Source organism: Malaclemys terrapin, chromosome 1 (assembly GCF_027887155.1).
Source record: "Malaclemys terrapin pileata isolate rMalTer1 chromosome 1, rMalTer1.hap1, whole genome shotgun sequence".
Classification (NCBI taxonomy): domain Eukaryota; kingdom Metazoa; phylum Chordata; order Testudines; family Emydidae; genus Malaclemys; species Malaclemys terrapin.
The window spans coordinates 284,563,172-284,584,756 of record NC_071505.1 but is presented as its reverse complement, the minus strand read 5'-3'; the positions used below and the strand labels follow the sequence as shown (position 1 = coordinate 284,584,756).

Genomic DNA, 21,585 nt, shown 5'->3' with positions numbered 1-21,585 from the left:
ACAAGATGGGAGATACCAACTGTGCGCCTGCGTCCTGACCAGGCACTGCTACCAAAAATCTCAGATCAACGGCACGGGGACGCACCGACACCTAGAGTGGAGCACCCACAGGGACACACACATCGAAGAACTTCAGTTACTGCAAGATGAGTAACTTCCCCTTTCTTTTGTGATGGTTCGGGTTCTGTAGTTTCCGCATCAGAGTGTTGCTCTTTTAAGACTTCTGAAAGCATGCTCCACGCCTCTTCCCTCTCAGATTTGGAAAGGCACTTCAGATTCTTAAACCTTCAGTCAAGTGCTGTAGCTATCTTTAGAAATCTAACATCTTTGTGTTTTGTCAAATCTGCAGTGAAAGTATTCTTAAAATGAACTACATGCGCTGGGTAATCATCTGAGACTGTTATAATATGACTACATGGCAGAACGTGAGTAAAACAGAGCAGGAGACATACTATTCTCCCCCCAAGTTGTTCAGTCAAAATTTAGTTAACGTTTTATTTTTTTAACGATCATCATCAGCATGGAAGCATGTCTTCTGGAATGGTGGCCAAAGCATGAAGGGGCATATAAATGTTTAGCATGTCTGACACATAAATACCTTGTAATGCTAGCTATAAAAGAGCCATGCGAACGCCTGTTCTCACTTTTAGGTGACATTATAAATAAGAAGCGGGCAGCATTATGTCCTGTAAATGTAAACAAACATGTTTGTCTTAGCGATTGGCTGAATAAGAAATAGGACTGAGTGGACTTGTAGGCTCTAAAGTTTTACATGGTTTTGGTTTTGAGTGCAGTTATGTAACAAAAAAAATCTACATTTGTAAGTTGTACTTTCACGATAAAGAGATTGCATTATGGTACTTGTATGAGGTGAATTGAAAAATACGATTTCTTTTGTTTATCATTTTTGCAGTGCAAATATTTGTAATAAAAATATGAAGTGAGCACTGTACACTTTGTAATCTGTGTTGTAATATAAATCAATATATTTGAAAAAGTAGAAAAACATCCAAAATATTTAATAAATTTCTATTGGTATTCTATTGTTTAACAGTGCGATTAAAACTGATGTAATAACACATCTGCTGTTATTTTCAGCCTCACTGTGAAATGAAGATGGAAATTTAATGTCTGCACATCCTAAAACAAAAGAGATTAAGCATTAGAAGTGAATTCCTGGCCCTATTGATTCAATGGTGGTTTTGCCACTGGGACCAGTATTTTATTCCAGTTGAATATAGTCACCTTAAAACTCCTTACTGCAGTTTCCCCATGCCTGTATTCCTAGCAACCTTAATTTAAGACCTTCCCAGGAAAAGGCTCTTCAATCAAGTCTGCTTCCATGTATAAAAGCAGTCACATCTCCCAGGCAAGGTGCAAGACTACCATGTTTTTAAAAACATGACTGGAAAAATAAATTGCAACCTTTCTGGGATGCAAAGAAATATATCTACATAAAGCAAAACATCTTGATGCCGTTCAGTGCACCTAAATAAATTAAGTTCCAGTATATTATTTATATTTATTAATATGTCCACTTTAGGCTAACTAGATTTTCAATCCATCTCTCCATATAAAATATGAAGATTACCTAACTATATAACCAAATAGATCACAGAGGGATACTTCTGGCTGGCTACGCAAAATGTTAATGTTTTAAGCGGGCAGGAAAAGGATCCCTGAGGATTTCAGGCAGAATCTGAAGAACTCCTGTTCCTTCTTAAGGCAGCTCAAAGAGGGTGAAATCAAGTCCTCATTTTATCACTCGGCTTTGGAAAAAAGTTTCTCAAAGAGCTCAAGCTAAGCGTCAGTACATCATGGGAAGAACCCACAAAAAGAGTGGTGGGAAACCATGTCTGTAGAATACCCAGAAAATTTCTTTAAACTTCTTAAAACATAACAAACCCTAAAGCATTGTGTAAAAGCTTACAAAGGATCTTAAAATGTTGTATCTTTTTCTTTATTTATTTTTAAACAGCTAAACCTTGCCTAGTCTTTCAATACTGACCTCTTAGATAATTGGCCTGGCGATGATGGTGGATTACAGGATTTATATCCAGTGAACTAATTAGACTCTATCCTATTAATGCATGGAAGCTGCAATTTTATACAAAAGATGTCAGGAAGAACAGGAAGAGAAGGAAAGCCTGGACCCATTAGAAACATTTGGCCTTGGCCTTGGCGGAATTTTAAGCAGCCCAGAGTCTTTTAAAACTGAGTTGGAAGGAATCTGTGTGGTCTCTCCAAAGAGAAGGTTTCCCAATTCCTTGTTTTCATAATGTGTTTGGCCAGGAAGGGTAGAGGGAGATTCACCTGATCAATCTAAATTTGTCTAGGACTTCCAAGTCAAACTTCAGTACCCTAAATACAAAGGCAGAAATAAATGTGCTACAGATATTGTGCCCAAAGTAAACAGGTAGGTAAAACCTTTTAGGATCCTCTTTGACTTTCTAACTAGAAAACATTCTTAGGAAACTCAAGTGTCTAATTATATAGGTGTACTGGTTTTATTTATGAGAACAAGAATCCAGAGTTTAATGACCGAAGCCACTATACTGAAATAATTACAAGAGAAGGTTTACAATGTTCTGCACAATAAAGAAATTCTTACTGTGCCATTGGATACATTGCAAATGTAATGGGCTATGTGAAACAGGCAGGGTGATCTAAGGTAACACAGAGGTGCAGATGTGTGCAAGGGCAGAGATGTGGATTTCTTTCTTTTTATGGACTTAATCCTGCAATGTTTCCATGTGTCATTTCCATATGTGCAGGCCGTGCTATGGTCAAGGCTTATGTGAATGATCCATGGTATTTGCATTGCTCCAAACCGCATTAGCACAACAGACTGATGCCATCCCATTCATTAAGATACAAGTCATTTGCTAGTCAGGAATTAAGACTACCATGAAGTTAGTTCATTAACATGCTGTTACACTTGATTTTTCATGTGGTCTCATATGGATTTCTTTGTGTGAAGTTTGTTAAATTTTGAAAGGTAATTTGTGATTTATGGGAAGGATATTCAAACTCGGGTTAATCATACAAATCAGGCTGAATTTTTTGGATATAATTACAGATATTTTACTTTCTGTATAATTTGTCTTTTATGCAAATTAATCTTCTAATTTGAAATTAATTACAGATGTTTTGAAATGTACAGTTATAATAGTGATAGTTTTCGCTATTGCCCCCCCTTCCCCCTTCCTATCCTTTTAATTTATCTTGTAAGAAAAACAAGCATATAGCAATACAGTTATTTTGGTTATGGTTTTATATTCTTTCTAATCCCAAACTCAAATTATTTTCTCATCACTGTGTAATATCATGTTTTTTCCCAAAGTGACTATTGTACAATCCCATAATTCTTAATTAAATGAGCTTCTAAACTAAGCTTTTGAGTAAAATGAAATGATATATCATAATCTTTCAGTGCTCTGCAAAAAACATCTGATTGATAGGGCTTTAGAAGAAGGCTGAAGGTATGTCTCTTAGATTATATAGAGATAGAAAAATGTTTTGGTAGGTGACAGTCTAGTTGATCTGCTGAACTGATCACTTTAATCCTGCTGAAATTTAAATTGTGGTGTTAATTGTGTGTTATGGTGCCTACAGCCTTGGACAGGTGTATTTTTAGTTATTTTTAAAAATCAAATCAATTTCCACGCATCTACAGCCTCAAAGCAATGATCCAGATTAGCAACTGTGTAGCACAGACATACACTCCTGGGCTATCTTGTCCTTTATAATAATATCTGTATTTTGAAGAGTATTACAGTGCTGAGGAGGCCAGATCGGTTTAACCTTTCCTGTTAGATTAATGGATACAAGTGTGTGTTTTGTTAATACATTCCTTTATGTGAAATTTCAGATTTACCTTCTGGTTTAAGGCTACTTGAAATTGCAATAACACTTAAAGCTGTTAAAACAGTACCCTGCTAATTTTTATAAGCCTTTTGCCTTTTATTCAAGACTTTTCAAGGATTGAGGTTTAATTTAGTTTTCTTCCCTTCCTCTACCCTATGAGTTTGTGGCATTCTTTCTCCTTGGCAAAAAACTGCCTCCTTTCAGGGTATGATTTAGATTGTAGTACTTCACGCAGGATACTCCATGCAATACTTCAAGCCCTTAAGATAGGCGTTTAGAGATGGAGAGCAGTTTGCTAAGGAGCTAAATTTTTATGTATTGTAGGAAATTCACATAATGTTAGTGCAAATACTGTATTATTTATTTTGACATTTTTTCAAAGAAATGAACTATTGTAAATAGCTAAAGAATGCTAATATGCTCCACCCTCCCTCTCCTAAACTGATCCCAAATAGTTATAACAGTAGTTGTTCTTGGAGTGCTTGCACATGTTCATTCCAATGTAGGTGTGTGCACGCCCAATGCACAGTTACCAGAAGTTTTTCTTTTAGTGATATCTGTCGGGACGGTTCTAGTGCCCCCTGGTGCTGCACTCTCATAGCACCGGAATGAGGTGCCCTGCTGAGCCTGCGCCCTTCAGTAACTTCTTACCACTTATGACAGCTGCTGGACCTTCCCTCATTGTTTCAGCAATGTTTTCCAGTGGTTTCCTCTCATTTTCTCAAAGACCTGCTGAGGATATTCCCTCAGATAAGGGAACCAATTCCCCCCCGGGCCCTAACCCTTGTCCTGTCAAAACTAACAGACCCGCCCTTCGAGCCACTAGCGACATGCTCGCTGTTACACCTCTCTTGGAAGGTGGCTTTTTTGGTGGTCATTATATCGGCCAGGAGACTGTCAGAGATCTGAGCCCTCACCTTAGAGCCCCCATATACAAACTTCTTCAAAGATAAAGTGCAGCTATGCCCACGTCCAAAGTTCCTCTCGAAAGTGTTTTTTCAATTCCACTGCAACCAATTGATTTTTCTGACAGTTTTCTATCCTAAGCCACATGCAGATAGGGAAGAACAACGTCTGTACTCCCTGGATGTCAGACGGGCCCTGGCATTCTGTAATCAGAGGACCAAACCATTCTGTAAATCAACACCGCTTTTCATAGCGATAGCTGAAAGTATTAAGGGGCTCCCCATCTCCGCTTAGATAATTTAATCTTGGATCACATCATGTATCCAGGCATGCTATGACCTCGCAAGGGCCCCCCTCCGCTGAACCCGACTGCTCATCCCATAAGGTTTCAGGCAGCTTTTCTAGCTCAAGTTCCTATCCAAGATATCTCAGGGCTGCAATCCTTGGTGCACATGTTCTCAGCGCACTATGCCATCTCTCAACATCTAGAGATGATGCCCACTTTGGCTATGCTATGCTGCAGCTTCTCCTTGAACTCCAAGCCACCCCTGGTGCAACTGCTTTTGAGTCACCTACATTGGAATGGATGTGTGCAAGTACTTGAAGAGGAAAACTGATTACTGACCTTTTGTAACTGTTGTTGTTTGAGATGTTGTATATGTCCATTTTGAGACTAGGGGTGTAAAATATTAAGCAGTTAAATGGTTAACTGGTAAATATTAGTCTGACCACTAACCCACCCTAACCATTAACCCCTGCGCACCGGCCAGAGCAGCCTCAGCTGCGCCAGATGGCTGGAGCAGCCCCTGCCCCTTTCCCTTTAATCGGTTACCCGGCTAAACGATATAATTTTAATCATTTAAATGGTTATCTTTTAAAATGATATTTACATATCTATCCAAGACCCACCCACCAGCCCCTCTCTCAGAGTGGTTGGTAAGAAGAAACTGCAGGATGCAGTCTTGGCAGGGCCTCTTATACCGGCGCTATGAGTGTGCGGCACCAGAGGTCGCTAGAGCCAACCTGATGGATACCACTAAGGGAAAAAATTCTAGCAACTATGCTCACGGCACGCACTCACCTACATTGGAATGGACATGTGCAACACATCTCGAAGAACAACAGTTACAAAAGCCAGTAACTGTTTTTTTTTCTGTTTGTGCATTTAACTGATTGCTTTGTAACTGCTTCCGCCTTGTGTAATTTTCCTTATGTATTCATTATTATTATTATTTTATTTAATATTTGTTACAGTAGAGTCCGAGGTCCTGACTAGGGCCCATTGCAGCAGGGTGTGGTGCAAACAGGTAGACATGATCCTATCCCAAAGAGCTTACAATATAGGGAAACAAACAACATACAAAGAGATGGGAAGATGGAGACAGTCGCATATATACAATTTTAATATACGTTTTAGGGGCAGAGAGCAAATGAGAAACCTCTCTGTTTGTGATGGAGAAAGAGGATAAAGAGTTCAGGAGGAGGTGGTAGATCATAGAGGATCATGTAGATATTTGTAAGAGTTGGCAAGATCTTGTACAGAAAAGGAGAAGAGGGCAGGCGGGATCTTGGAGGGAGTCAAAATAATCAATTGTGAACATGACTCATTGAGGCTGGAGAAACAGTGTTGTTAGTCAAGGCATGTGGCATAACTGAACGAGGACAGCAAATTTGTAATATAAGCAATTTATGTGGTCATAGAATCATAGAATATCAGGGTTGGAAGGGACCTCAGGAGGTCATCTAGTCCAACCCACTGCTCAAAGCAGGACCAATCCCCGTACAGATTTTTGTCCCAGATCCCTAAATGGCCCCCTCAAGGATTGAACTCACAACCCTGGGTTTAGTAGGCCAATGCTTAAACCACTGAGCTATCCCCCCCCATCCCGGGACCTTCTCCAGAGATGTTCAGGAGCAGCAACAAGGAAGTGGATCTTGGAAATGCATGCGTGACCCAAAGGATGGACTTTGTGCTGGAAGAGGAAAGACAAAGAGGAATGGAAGGATCTGACAGCAAATTCCACAGATGGAGATGAGTTAGAGAGTGGGTGGGCAGTGGTCAAGGAGGTGAAGTGTTGGTGGCAGAGGGGGAATGTAAAAATCAGAGAAGGAGATATACATAGTGAAGATAAGGTCAATCAAGTGGCCATTTTGGTGTGTGAGACAGTTGTTTTAGCATTTGAGATCAAACAAGGAGTGAAGGTCAGAAGGCAAGCAGCTAACATGGGACAAGACATCAACAGATGAGGGTGGGAGATAGTGAGCAGAGGCGGGAGAACCACGTATTGGAGAGAGGAAAGAGATTGGGAGGGGATGCAGAGAAAGAAGAGGGAAGAGTCAGATGGAGTGTTGTTTAGTAAATTATCTCTCTGTCATTATCACTTGTTACAAAGCCTCCTTTTGTGTCACCCAAGGCTTCAAAGAAGAGGGAGAAATGGTGGGGGGAGGGGGTTGTTGTTTTTTTACATTTCACTACAGACTGTATTGTAGCAAAGCTAATTGAATTGGAATGTGTGCACCTTTAGCTCTTCACTATATTTATAATGGAATGCAGTACAGTAAAATTTGTCTTACTCAATTTTTGGTTTTAATTTGGACTGATCAGCTGTGTTTCTGGGGTTCCAAGGACCAACAGCATTAAGAACAGAGGCTTTGTACAAGCCAGGAATTGTGAAAACTCTCTTGTTATACCTTATCAATGACCTTTGCTCTGAAGTGCTTGTCATCCTTACAACGAGACCCCATTCATTATTGGTGAAAGGTAATTCATTCTTTAATTTATTTAGTCTGGGTCTTTTTTGAGGAAAGACTATCACTCCTGTAAAATAATGTATAGTGTTTTTCATGGTATACTCAACTACTACTGAATAGCTTCAAGCCTGGCTTAGGCTATTAAAATGAGATGGCTGATTCACTACACTCATTTGAAAAATACTAGAATACATTGCTAAATCTTCAGCCATAATTCTGTGCAGTTTAGTCTGTCTGTTCCAGAGAAACCTACATTTAACAGACAGACCAGGTTAATTCTTCACTCTTAAGAAGGGTAGTCTTTTTATTTTAGGGTTGAAGACTTTGGCAGGGAATTGTAGGAAATCTCAGATTGCATCTGTCTTCATTCTCTTGGCAAGTAAATAAATGTATAAAAAACTTTTTGCTTTTAGTTCTGCTGATTCTGTAACTTAGAAGGAAAGATACACTAACAAAAACTGAAAATTGACAATGATGAAAAAATCAGGAAACTTTCCTATTAAAGTTTTCAGCATCTCAAAGTTTAAATAATTCCATACTGACAGTAGTAAAAGTCTGATTATGGTATAAAATAGGGTTTCATAATTTAGGTCCCAAGACTTACTTTACTTTAGTTTGTTATATTGTAGATCGTATTTTTCCTGTGGATGGTGAAAAACCTTCTGTATTTCATATAGCTCAGTGTTGCAGAAATGAAAGTGGGTTAATTAGGTGCTGAAATGTCATTGTTAACTGTGTTTGCTTTATCTGCAAATTTAGAATAACCAACACTGATACATATTAAGTTTGTTTTCAAGAACATGAATCTAATGACAATAATACATAGTTTGGTAAATAGTGGAGAGTTCTGTGATTTGTGAAAGGTGTTTCCCCCTTTCTAGCACACTCAGGTTTTTTTGGTAAGCTTTTCATACTACAATACAATTACACAGAATGATTGACTGGAGGTGGATAGCTGAAAAGGATTTCACTGCATAGGCCATTAAACACATTTGTTTTGTCAAATATATTTGGTAACAGTTGTTGAACAAACTGTATTCTTGGAAGGTTCTCTTCATCCATTACAATGTTTTCCCTGGTCCCACTCAGTTGTTGTCCAGTTAGTATCTACTATGGAAGTTTTAATTTGTCACTAACAAAAAGAAAGAAAGAAAGAAAGAAAGAAAGGGTGCAATCAGTCAGAGAATCTTGGCATGAAAAGAAACTCTTGGTATTAATTATATTAGTCCGTCACTAGGATTTAGAGTAGTGTATTGTTCAGGGGTCATATTTATTTGAACTGTGTTTTAATACAGAAACTTTTTAGAGGGTAGAGGAAGGAGATGCAACATAGATTGTACAAGGGCTTGTGAGTAGGCACAGTCACATTTTTTAAACTCAGGAACTGCAAGGAACAAGAGGGTATAATGGTGCCAGTAGTTCTAGGGCAGGGGCAGGGCAATAGTCCTTAAACTACTTCAGAGTTGGCCCCAGGTGGGTCAAGTGCCTTCTACAGTCTGATGCCTCAGTACATGCTGACCTTATGCTCCAGGAGGTATTCTGCTCCGGGATGATTCTAAGAGCTTCCTCTTCTCCGACCCCAATTCTGCAGTGTCTGAAAAGCCATGATCTAGCCTATTCTTTATTGCATTTTCCTTAGAATGAATGAGAGAGACCTAAAGGAAGGTACTTCAGAGATAATACTTTGCTTTTCTATAGCATCTTCCATCCATAGTCATTTTTTTTCTAATTAAAGTTAACTGAGAGTTGCAACACCCCTGTGAAGTAGGCAAGTATTTTATCCCCATTTTGCTAATAGGGAAATTGAGGCACAAAGAGATTTAAGTGACTGGTCAGAAGTCAAAAAGGAAGTTGGTGTCAGAACCAGGAATAGAACCCCAATCTTCTGACTCCCGATTCTCAGACTTAACCACAAGACCAATATAAAGCATCTGTTAATGAACTAAAATATTTCAAAACACGATTACATCACAGAATTGAGAACATAAAACTACAGCTGTACCTTCATAAACACTGATCAACTTCTGTGCAAGTGAAACTAATATTCCAGCTCCGTCTCGTACTGAGAGCTATCAACCGTATTTGTTCTGTTGCAAGGGATTATTTGAGGGCTAAACAATTGCCGGACACTTTCAGAGATGAACTATTGAAAAATAGATACAACTTTAAAGAAAGACTAAAACCTTTACAGATAACAGAAGGCGAGATATCCAAATCCACAGTTTCCAACCTACAGTCTCTGAAAATTTTTGACTAAGGCACAAAAGGTTGTGCTATAATGCTAGCTTTCACTCCTTATGGGTTTAAACTGTCTTTTAGTCAAGACAATGTTTTTGTTACTTCAAGTAATTTGTTTATCCTTGAGATTAAATAGGAGCAGGTGTTCAAATGATAAAAATAACCACCCTTTTGCCTGCTACGCCATGTTTCTACATTTGTCCTTCTGCTCTTACTATAATTAATGTGAAAAGTTATACATCACTAATATGTCATTGCAAAACATTTTGAAATACTTTGTATGCAAGACAGATTAAAATAATCACCCTTCTTTTCCCTTCTTCTTCACATTCTCTTTACTTCTTTTCTCATTATGAGTTTGTGTGAAATTGATGTTGCTGATGTTATTTCATATTATGAAGAATGTTATAGTATTAGGTGCAATATTCTGTGTATTGATTTGAATGAGCTTTTATGCCAGAACCCATTTGTTCTTTGCTTTTGGATATGGTGAATCCATAAAATGTAAAAAAAAAAAAAAAACCTACATGTCCCTTCTATGTCTGTACAGGAAATTCTGTTTTCTTCTCTTGTATAGACTGCCTCTCCCTTCATAGGGCAATCAAATCCATTTGTGCCCTAGGATACTGAGCTGTGTCCAAGAACCTTGTTTATACAAAGGGGACCTTCATTTAAGCAGCTGGACAGCTAAAAAAGGAAAAATATTTGAAAATAATATGCATTTCTAAAATAACCTCTAAATCATTGTCTGATTAGAAAACAGATTACAGATTAATTTCCATTTAACTCTTTGTTAACTGCACACTGCATTATAGGAGAGGAAAAGCATGATATTTCGGTTCTAAAGACTTTTGGCTTCTTACTCAACTTTTAAGAAACCAATACTTCTGCCTCCTTAGTTATAGTATTTGACAGAATTAAAGATGCTTTTTCTTCCTCTTAGTCTTTCTATCCTAGTTCTCACTTGTCCTCTTTTTTGGTATTGGTTTATATTCCTATTCGTTATGAGGAAAACAGCCAGCAAGAGAGAACCAAAAGTGATCTACTCACTATGCAGGACTCTGTTTTCCCAAGTGGCTTTCTTAATACAACTATTCCGCCTCTTGAGCTAACATTTCCCTGTATTCCTTTAGTTCGTAACTTTATAGGGCAAAAAGCTAATAGTCTCCTCTAGTTTGTGTTCAGTGATGGGTAACATAGGATTAAGGGCTGGGATCAACCAATAATGTCCCCCTTTTCAACTTTTCACAATCCCAGTATCCTGTTTGTCTGAAAAACTCCATAGTACAAAAATAACTGTTTGCTTGAACTGAATGTGCTGTGTTTGAGCAGGGGATTCCTCTTTGCAAGTGTGGCTTTACATTCTTTGTTCCTAAATGTATACATTTAGCTGTATTAAAGCACATATTGTTTTCTTGCACCCAGTTTACCAAGCAATTCAGATCACTCTGAATCAGTGATCGGTCATCTTCATTATTCACCATGGTCTCATAGTCAGGATTTTTTCTCCTGATATTACACCTAAATGTTCCCTTTGTCATGGCATTTCTCTTAATTCTTTGAGTGCTTGCTCATGTTGATTCCATTCTAGGTGTGTGCGTGCCCATGTGCACAGTCATTGGAGATTTTTGCCGTAGGGTTGGCTGTAATGCGCTCTTGAGTACCGCACTAATGCATTTGTATAATAGGCGTTGCTGACCCTACGCCCTCTCAGTTCCTTCTTACCACCCATGACAGTTGGTCAGAGTGCCTTGGCTTTCATCGCAAGAGCGTTAGCAGTTCTTTCAGTCCATTGTTCTGTCTCCTTTGTTGTTAATTGATATGTACTTAGTTAGATCTTAGGTTATCTTTGCCTGAAGCGGGCCTGGCGGCCAAAGAGAAAGTAGGCCGACCAGCACTGCAAACGCCAAGCCAGGTGACGGACCCAGCCAAGGCCCCGGTATTAATGGGAAAACTAGTTATGGGACCACCCCCTAAAGCAGTGGAGCATCCCCGATCCCTGGACCGCAGCATCAGTCCCCATCACCACAGCCTCAGACCCCGGCACTGCAGCCAGTCCCCGATTAGAAAACACAGGGCCCTGATGTCAAGGTCTCCACTTGCAAAGCATGGGACACCTGAGTTGTGATGCCGATCCCCGTATTCATGGTACTGTCGGGCCTCCCACCAGAGTTCTCCACAATGCAGATCATCGCCTAGGTGGTCTTCCAGGTGTGGAGCCCCCCCAGTTCAGGATTGTTCCCGGTCACGGAACTGGTTTCCGGCTCCCTGGTACCACTCTTTGGACAGGCACCAGTCCTCACCCTCTCCTTACCAGTCACCGATAAGGGTCAGTCAGCAGTCACCAGAAGGGCCGTGGTCCAAGCCTGAAGGGGAGCTCAGCCCCTCGCCTACAAAAGGTGAGTCGCCACCGGCCTGTGAGATCGGCACGGCTCCTGCGGTGGTGGCAGCATGGAGACAGGGGCAATGGCCTGCTCAGTTGCAGTACTGGCACTGGTGGGGTGTACGTATTATGCCGGTCCCGTACTCCCACCGTTCCTCCCAGGCTGCATCGGACAAGCTACCCCTGACATAGCCAGCACCCAAGTCAGAGCATGGTGCCCCCCCCCCCCCCCCGACGACTTCAAGGAGCACCAGGGCCTGCTCAAAAAGGTGGCTGCCAACCTTAACTTAGAGGCGGAGGAGGTAACGGAGGAGTCTGACCACCTCTTTAATGTTATACCCCCCTCCATTCCGGCCTGGGTCGCGTTGCCCATTCACCTTAAAATTACCAAGTCTTTGTAGCAGACCCCCTTCTTCCATTTTGCCTACCTCCAAGAAGGTGGAAAAGAAGTATTATGTCCCTGCAAAGGGATTTGAGTACCTGTCACCCACCCTCCAGCGGGATCCCCGATCATTTCCGCCATCGATGAAAGGGCCAGGTGAGTGGCACACCAAAAAATAAATGCCAACAGGCTGGACTTGTTTGTCAGGAAAATTTATTCAACAGCCAGCCTGCAATTTCAGGTGTCTAACCATCAGGCCCTGCTAGGCAGGTACAACTTCAACCTGTGGGACTCCATCAGCAAGTTCAAGGAGGGCCTCCCACAAGCCTGAGCCCAGGAGTTTGCTGTGTTGGTGGACAGCGGCAAAGCAGGGGCAAGAAGCATTCTCCATTTGGTCTGGGACCTTATGGACTTGGCGGCCAGGGTAGTCCCCTTCACGGTGATCATGAGGTGCAGCTCCTGGTTACAGTCCTCTGGGCTGTCCCAGGAGATGCAGACTACTCTTCCATTTGAGGGAGCAGGGCTCTTTGGGCAGCTGACCAACGCTCCGCTTCACAACCTGAAAGACTCCTGTGCCACCCTCCATTCCTTGGGTCTTCATACCCCCCAGCAGGCTAGAAAGCCGTTCTATCCGCTGCCGCCTCCGCCTCCATCGAGGTCCCAAGGTGTCCCCCCTGTCCAGCTCCTACAGAAAGGTGGATAGACACAAAGAATTTAAATGGCATCACCCTTTGTCTTCCCGTTCCTCCTTCCAGCCTTGTTCTTCCATAGGCCAAGGAAGCCGAAGCAGGTGTTTTGAGGATGCGCCCTAGGACGGCACCCCAGTCACTTCCCAGGATCCACCCCCCTGCTCTTTCCTCAACCACATGCTCCCCTTCCTGTCGGCCTGGTCATGATTGACCTTGGACTATTGGGCGCTCAACATAATATCTTCAGGCTACACCCCAAGTGCCTATCCAGGATATCTGTAGGGCGGCCACCTGGTTGTCTGTCCACATGTTCACCTCCCATTATGCACTTACCCAGCAGGCCCAGGATGATGCTGGTTTCAGTAGAGCAGTACTGCAAGCCGCTATACTTTGAACTCTGAGCCCATCTCCGAGGATACTGCTTGTGAGTCACTTGGAATGGAACTGACATGAGTAAGCACTCGAAGAAGATAAAATGGTTACTTACCTTTTAGTAATTGTTGTTCTTCAAGATGTGTTGCTCATGCCTATTCCATTACCTGCTGACAAGAAGGAACTGAGAGGCTGTAGGGTCAGCAGCGCCTAATATACCACGCATGAGTGTGGCACTCAAGAGGGCGCGACAGCCCACCCTACAGATACCACTAAGGCAAAAATCTCTGACAACTGGGTATGTGGGCGTGCACACACCTAGAATGGAATGGACATGAGCAACACATCTCGAAGGACAACCGTCACAAAAACGTAGGTAATGTGGAAGCAGAGAAAGAACTGACAGGAAGGGGATGCAATGCTTGACAGTTCTTTCTCTGCTTCCACAGTAACCATTTTTTATATCCTCTTGTATCACTCAAAATAATTCTTCCCCATTCTTAATGTATACACCCTTTAAGTTTTGTAGACAGCTAACATTTTGCACCTTAAAATATTTCTTAGAGAAGCTATATATTTAGCTCTTTTAAATCTTCTTTCATAAATCAATCTCTGCAGCCCCCTAATTATTTTTGTTGCTTTTCTGTGAACTCGCTGTAATTTGTCAATATCTTTCTTGTTTTGAGGTGACCAGGACAGAATGCAATATTCTAGGTGTGTAATTACTTCTCTATGCCATTACTTGGTACCTCTGAATATACAGAGGCTATTTTTATTACCACTGCACATCGCAAATTCATATCTAATTTGCTGTTCACTGTTGCTTGTTGGCCTCTTCAGCTTTGCTCCTTTATGGATTTATACCTCTTGTTTCAGATCTGTATTTCTGGACATTTCTCCCCAGATTTCTTCACTGGCATTTTTCCATGTTGAATTTCTCTTTGTTATATTCTCCCCATGTTTCTAATCTCTCAAGGGCCAGTTTCTCCAGCTTTCACTGGTTTTGGCAAAATTATCTTGCTTCTTGATTATGTTGCTTGTATGACTTTTGGAAAAGAATTTGTACTTTTATACATGTATGTCTCTGCTGCAAGTCTCTTAAAACCTTTTCCTGCTGTTTCTGAGATCTAGTTTTGAAACTTTTCAATTTTTTGCTATTTGATTTCCTAGTTTTGAAAACATTTGAAAGAGTGATCCATTATGGCAGTTTACATGTCATGGTAGTTTCCTGAGTGATTATCAGCATAGACGCAGCAGTTTCTATTCGTATATAATGCATTCATTTACTCTCTACATTTAAAACAATGCTGTTTACCTGCAGGAGGAGGAGGAAGATACTTATGAGCAAACTCTAGAGTTCCGCAGAGGAGGTGATGGTCAGCCAAGACGGTCCACACGACCAACCCAACAGTTTTATCAACCCCCAAGGGCTAGAAACTAATAGGAAAAATAAAAGGTAAATATGTAGTAGTGACATTTTATTTGTGGATTTCAGTTTCAACAAAAGTGCATCCATTGTGGCAAAGGAAATGTACCTTATTGTTATAATATGAGCTGTTCAAAGTTACCATAATTAAAAAGAAAAATAACTTTGTGGGATTATTTTCTGAAGCTTTGTTGAGTGTTGAGCAGGTTGAAAAAGTACAATAAATTATAGTAATTTCTATTACAAGATACTAGGACCAAATTTACAATGTAAAGTTCCTAGGGGAAAAAATGGGTGTTTCTTATAAAAAGTCTTATTAAAATAAGTAAGCAAGAACACATGACATGGCCTGCTTTATATTGTAATAATGGCATTTTTCAGAAGTATTATGCGGCATAAGCCAAAAATCCACACCTAGAAATGACTGTTATTACAGCTTTATGTATGTACTAGAGTCTTTTAGTGTCGTTGTAAAATACTTGTTTTAACAATTATACTAAATTAAAAAGTTTCATATTTTCCTTTTAAAATATTTTATCAAGTTGATAATAAAACAACCTAATATGTAATCTTTAAAATAAAGATTTACTATTCATGTCTGTTTTTTCAGAATCAACCCTTTGCAATCAGACAGAAGAAAAAGCTTTTACACAACAAATTTTATACTATTTTGCTTTGATTTAGTTCTTTTTCCCCTTGACTATAAAGACTCAGTATCTTTTTGGTTGTAAATTGTGCATACATAGGGTACAATTCTGTAGACAGAACATAGATAGATGAAAAATATATTTGGCGTTTTTGTCACTGAATGTTTTTCTGAGGTATACCTGAATATTGACAGCAGAGTGGGGGCTGTCCAGTTTATTGCACTGAATGCAGCATGTATGTTTGCCTGCCTTGTGGGCAGGTGGCATATGTGTGCACAGAGGTGGATTATGGGTTTATGAGGCTCTGGGCCAGAGCAAGTGCGGGCCCCTCCCCGCCCCTTCCAGCCTGCAGTCCTCCCCTCTCTCTGGCGCTCCTGCTGGGGAAATGGGGTCGGGGCATAGGAGTTTCCCCTGCTCCCTAGCAGGAGCCCCAGGCAGGCAGAGTAGGGCAAGTCGCTGCGCCCTGATCCTGCTCCCCAGCAGGCGTGCTGGGTGGGCAGAGCGGGTCGGGACGCAGAGGCACCCTAATTGGCCCAGGCTCCTGGGCACGGACCCCATTGGCCCAATGGCTAATCCGCCACTGTGTATGCATTCGGTGCAAGGAGATCATGGCCCTCAGAGACTAAGTGCAGACTCTTGAGACCAGAGTGACTGAACTGGAGGAGATAAGAGAGTCAGAGGTACATAGACACAATGTTCTGGGACACAGTAGAGCAGTCCCTTGCCCAGTCTGACAGCCTCTGTGCTGTTGAGAAGGATGAAAATCTTGGGGAAGGAGAACATCAAGCTGGAGCAGAGGGAAACAATCTCATAGTTGGGACCTTACTTCCAGATGATGTCATGGTATCCTTTCTCACTGAGGATGCCCCTCCTAGGTGGGAATCCCAGTTATTAGGAAAAGGCAGATAATAGTAATGGGGATTCAGTTATTAGAAATACAAATAGTTGGGTTTGTGATGACTGGGAGAATCGCATGGTGAATTTCCTGATGAGTGCAAACGTTGCTGAGCTCTCAAGATATCTAGATAGACTTATGTGGAATGTTCGGAAGGAGCTTATGGTTGTGGCACATGTAAGTACCAGTGACATAGGGAAAGGTAGAAGAGAAGTCCTGGAGGCCAAATTTAGGCTTCTAAGAAAGATTAAAGTCCTGGACCTCCATGGTAGTATTCTGTGAAATGCTTCCAGTCCCACACATGGCCAGTTAGACAGGCAGAACTTCAGAGTCTCAATGAGTGGATAGGATAATGGAGTTTGGAGAAGGGATTTAGGTTTATTACAAGCTGGGGAACAATTTGGGAAAGAGGAATCTATACAGGAAGTATGAGTTCCACCTAAACCAAAATGGAGCTAGACCGTTGACATGCAAAATTAAAAAGGCCATACAGGAGTTTTTAAACTAAGGGCAGGGAGAAAGCTGACAGGTCTGAAGGAGCACATAGTTCGAACAGACACATCCCTTAGGGGAGGATTTATTAATGGGGATACTCTATATCCTAGTAAAGAGGAGAGGAGAGAAGTTAATAAAGTACATGTAGGAATTGAAGAGAAACAGACAAACAAAAGTGTCCCATTCAATTACATCACATGAAGGCGGACAGCTAAATATTGAGAGATTTCTTATGTTCTTGAATATAAATGCAAGAAGTCTGAGATGGGTGAACTTGAGTGCCTGGTATTGAACTAGGACATTGATATAATGGGCATTGCAGAAACTTGGTGGAATCATGGTATTGGTCACAGTAATACCAGAGTACAAAATATATAGGAATACCAGCGTAGTTCACACTGGAGGGGAAGTGGCGCCATATGATCCAAATTAGCTATTACTACTCAAGAAAGAGACCTTGGAGTCATTGTAGATAGATCTCTGAAAACAGCCACTCAGTGTGTAGCAGCAGTCAAAAAAGCTAACAGTATGTTAGGAACCATTAGGAAAGGATAGATAAGACAGAACATACCATAATGCCACTATCTAAGTACATCCTATGTCACCACCTTATATACTGTGTCCAGTTCTGGTCGTCCCATCTCAAAAAAGATATATTACAATTTGAAAAAGTACTGAGAAGGGCAACAGAAATAATTAGGGGTATGGAACAGCTTCCATCTGAGGAGAGAGAAAAAAGACTGGGACTATTCATCTGAGAAAAGCAACAACTGAGGGGGCATATGACATGAATGGTATAAAGAAAGTGAATAAGGAAGTGTTATTTACCCCCTCACATAACACATGACCAAGAGGTCACCCAATAAAATTAGTAGGCAGCAGGTTTAAAACAAACATAAGGAAATACTTTTTCACACAAGATACAGTCAGTCTGTGGAATTCATTGCCAGGTGACTGCTCCTGTTCCTATTCAGATGCCTATTACTTCTGTTCCATTTCCAGTTACCCAAAGTCTCCTTTCAGATACATAGGTGAAATTTCTACTGAAATCAGTGTTGTCTTCCTGTGTCCAAGACTCCTGCACTCCAGCCACTTTATGAGCAATGTACACAGCCAAGTAATTTCCCCTTTTAATCGACTCGCTGAGCCCAACAAAAAGTCTCTACAACTCTTGCATTAGAATCTAGGCCTCAGTGAGCCTATCGTGGAATTGTCAGGTGAAAGGATACCTGACTTCAGCACAAAAAATAGCACATAAAAATCTTCATTGTGGTCTGAATCTTTAGCGAAGATCTCTTTGCAGCTATAGTTTATTAATTTATTAATAGTGTATAATTATTTTAAAATTGAGATGATTCATCCTCAGAAAATGTAACTGGCATCTATGCTAACAAATTTAAAAGGCAAACCCTACAATCTCTAGGCCCCCCAAAACGTATGATGTTACTAAATTAAAACAACAATGCAGTGGCTATTAACAGCTGAGTTATCAAGCGTGCCCCGCTTGTTAGCTTTAGCTTTTTTCTTACTTAAGGATCTAATAAATCCTTCAATCTTTAAGTGTTGATCAAAGGTCGGTAATGAGTGAAGTGAGATGTCTTAAATCGCATCGTGTTTGGTGAGCATTAACCAGTGAATCTTTTTCACTTGCCTCTTGTTTTCTTGTATGTTTGTTTTTATTAAGCAGTACTTAAATTTGTGGTTGGCTTCTGCTGTCCTCTTCCTCTTTCACATGGTTTGGAGTATATTGCTCTAAATTCCTTTGCAGGGATGGGCAACCTTTGGCATATGGCTTGCCAAGGTAAGCACCCTAGCGGGCTGGGCCGGTTTGTTTACCTGCCGTGTCCGCAGGTTCGGCCGATCGCAGCTCCCACGGGCTGCGGTTCACCGTCCCAGGCCAATGGGGGCTGAGGGAAGCGACGGCCAGCACATCCCTCGGCCCACACCACTTCCTGCAGCCCCCATTGGCCTGGAGCAGTGAACTGTGGCCAGTGGGAGCCGCGATCGGCCGAACCTGCGGACACGGCAGGTAAACAAACTGGCCTGGTAGGCCGCGGGCCAAAGGTTGCCAATCCCTGTTCTAGAGTATGTTTTAACTGCAGTTAATCTAGACTATAACTAGGGACCTACCAAATTCACGGCCATGAAAAATGCGTCACGGACTATGAAATCTGGTCTCCCCCGAGGAAATCTGGTCTACTGTGTGCTTTTACCCTTTTGTGTGCTTTTATGATACAGATTTCATAGGGGAGATCAGCATTTCTCAAATTGTGGGTCCTGACCAAAAAAGGAGTTGCAGGTGGGTCACAAGGCTATTTTAGGAGGGTTGCAGTATTGCCACCCTTACTTCTGCGCTGCCTTCAGAGCTGGGCAGGCAGAGAGTGGTGGCTGCTGACTGAGGGCCCAGCCCTGCAGGCAGCAGTGCAGAAGTAAGGGTGGCAATACCATATCATGCCATCCTTACTTCTGCACTGGTGCTGGCTCTGGCTCTGCCTTCAGAGCTGGGCTCCTGGCCAGCAGCCACCATTCTCCAGCTGCCCAGCTCTGAAGGCAGCGCCGCAGCAGGAAAATTTGCACAAGTAAGGGTAGTAGTACCATAACCCCTCCTATAATAACCGTGCAGCACTCCCCTTTCTCCCCCCCCCCCCAACCTCCTTTTTGGGTCAGGACCCCTACAATTACAACACTATGAAATTTCAGATTTAAATAGCAAAAATCATGAAATTTAAGATTTTTAAAATCCTATGACTGTGAAATTGACCAAAATGGATGGTGAATTTGGTAGAGCCCTATCTATAACCTGGGTATTGACCCAAACCTTCTTCTGTCCACACAGAAAAGCCTCTAACCCAGTTTTGAGGGTGCTTTAAAACAGATTAGCAGGCATGGCTTTACCTTGGGTTTCACTTCAGCCTGGCAAATCTGCCTACTTTGCAGTGAGAATGCAGGATAATCAAACCTGCGCACTGTTAGTCCTCCAATCAAATCACCCAGTTCCATCTGGGCTGTTCTACTTGTCTAACAGCTCCTTTCTTCTGCTCTGCACTTCTGCACCCATGTTTGCCTGCTCCATTTCTGCTGCATTTCCACACCATATGAACAGAGATGCCATCCAAGAAATCTTTCCTCCATGCTGCCAGTTGGTCAGAATCTGACACCAGGCTTCTGGTAAAGCTGTGTGTGTGATATCAGTAAGACCCATAATTCAGGGAATGTACGCAGAATCAACAGTTCTATGATGATAACTCTGAGAAGCTGGCAGCAGAGGGAATTGAGCAGGTAGAATCTCAGTGCTGAGACTAGTTCTCCCATAATAAATTGTGCGTGAGTTTATAGAGTGGCAAAATTGAATGCACTGCGTGGGACATCCTGCTAGAAATCCAGCCCAGGGCACAGGCTGATACAGCACCATGTGGATACAGCCACATGGGTTTGGCATGGATAGGGTTTTGCAGTGGGGATGTTCCACCCATAGTCTGCAATGAACATCCCTAGGGGGGAGGGATAGCTCAGTGGTTTGAGCATTGGTCTGCTAAACCTAGGGTTGTGAGTTCAATCCTTGAGGGGGCCACTTAGGGATCTGGGGCAAAACAGTACTTGGTTCTGCTAGTGAAGACGGGGCTGGACTCAATGATCTTTCAAGGTCCCTTCCAGTTCTAGGAGATAGGCTATCTCCATTAATTTGTAATTTGTAAAATTTAATTTGTGTTTCTGAGGCAAAAGGACAAATACTTTTATTTTCTGATGCTAAAATATCCTGCTTTCTTGGGGATTATTCCTTTAGTTTTGGCAACTGGGCATACAAAATTTATTCCTGGCTTGTGTCTAGGTGATAATTGAGCTAATTATTGACACCCTGTTTAGTATTCTCTATTTTGATAGCCCAATATATTTACTGAGAAATTTGCTGAGAAAAGGTGAGTGAGTCACCGACAACAGAAATTTCACAGATAATTAAAAATGCAAACAAACCTTTATGTATTTCCGAACCTCGTGGGGTATAGACAAACCTGGATTCTAAGTTAACTGTAGCTGCTGAGGAAAAAAAAGACTTGAGTGTTGTGCAAAACTTAATAAAAACCCTGTTCAAAGTTCAGTGGCTGTCGATAAAGCTAACAAAATAGGAAATGATAATGAAAATACTGTATTGATGGTACAATCTGTCTTGGAATACCATGTTCAGCTGTGATCACTCTTACTTCATAAGAGATATAGAAAGAGTAATAGAAGTCCACAGATGGGTGAGGATAATGGTTACAGGCATGGACAGTCTTCCATAAGAGAATGATTGAAAATCTTTGGGATTGTTTAATGAGATGAAAAAGAAGGGACTTGAGAGAGTTATATTTGGTTGCTCCTTCTTACCCTTCCTCATATTGCAAGAACAAAAGGATATTTAATTAAAATGAAAGTCAACAAATTTTAATCTACTAAAAAGAATCTTTGCTGCGAGATAAATCCTGGAGTTTCCCGTTGACTTCAGTGGGGCCAAGATCTAATCCCTATAGTTTAATAGGATTCAAAAAAGGATTAG

At 41.4% G+C, this 21,585-nt stretch overlaps 1 protein-coding gene across 2 annotated transcripts in view; it reads left to right on the top strand.

The window, feature by feature from the left end:
* TDRD3 (tudor domain containing 3) overlaps positions 1-21,585 on the top strand; it is a 273,694-nt gene that overhangs the window by 250,320 nt on the left and 1,789 nt on the right. For both annotated transcript variants that reach the window (XM_054013628.1, XM_054013637.1), the window contains one exon: positions 14,910-15,044. In XM_054013628.1, coding sequence (XP_053869603.1) covers positions 14,910-15,029 — 120 coding nt within the window. In that variant the 3' untranslated portion in view covers positions 15,030-15,044. The remainder of the gene's footprint in view (positions 1-14,909; positions 15,045-21,585) is intronic.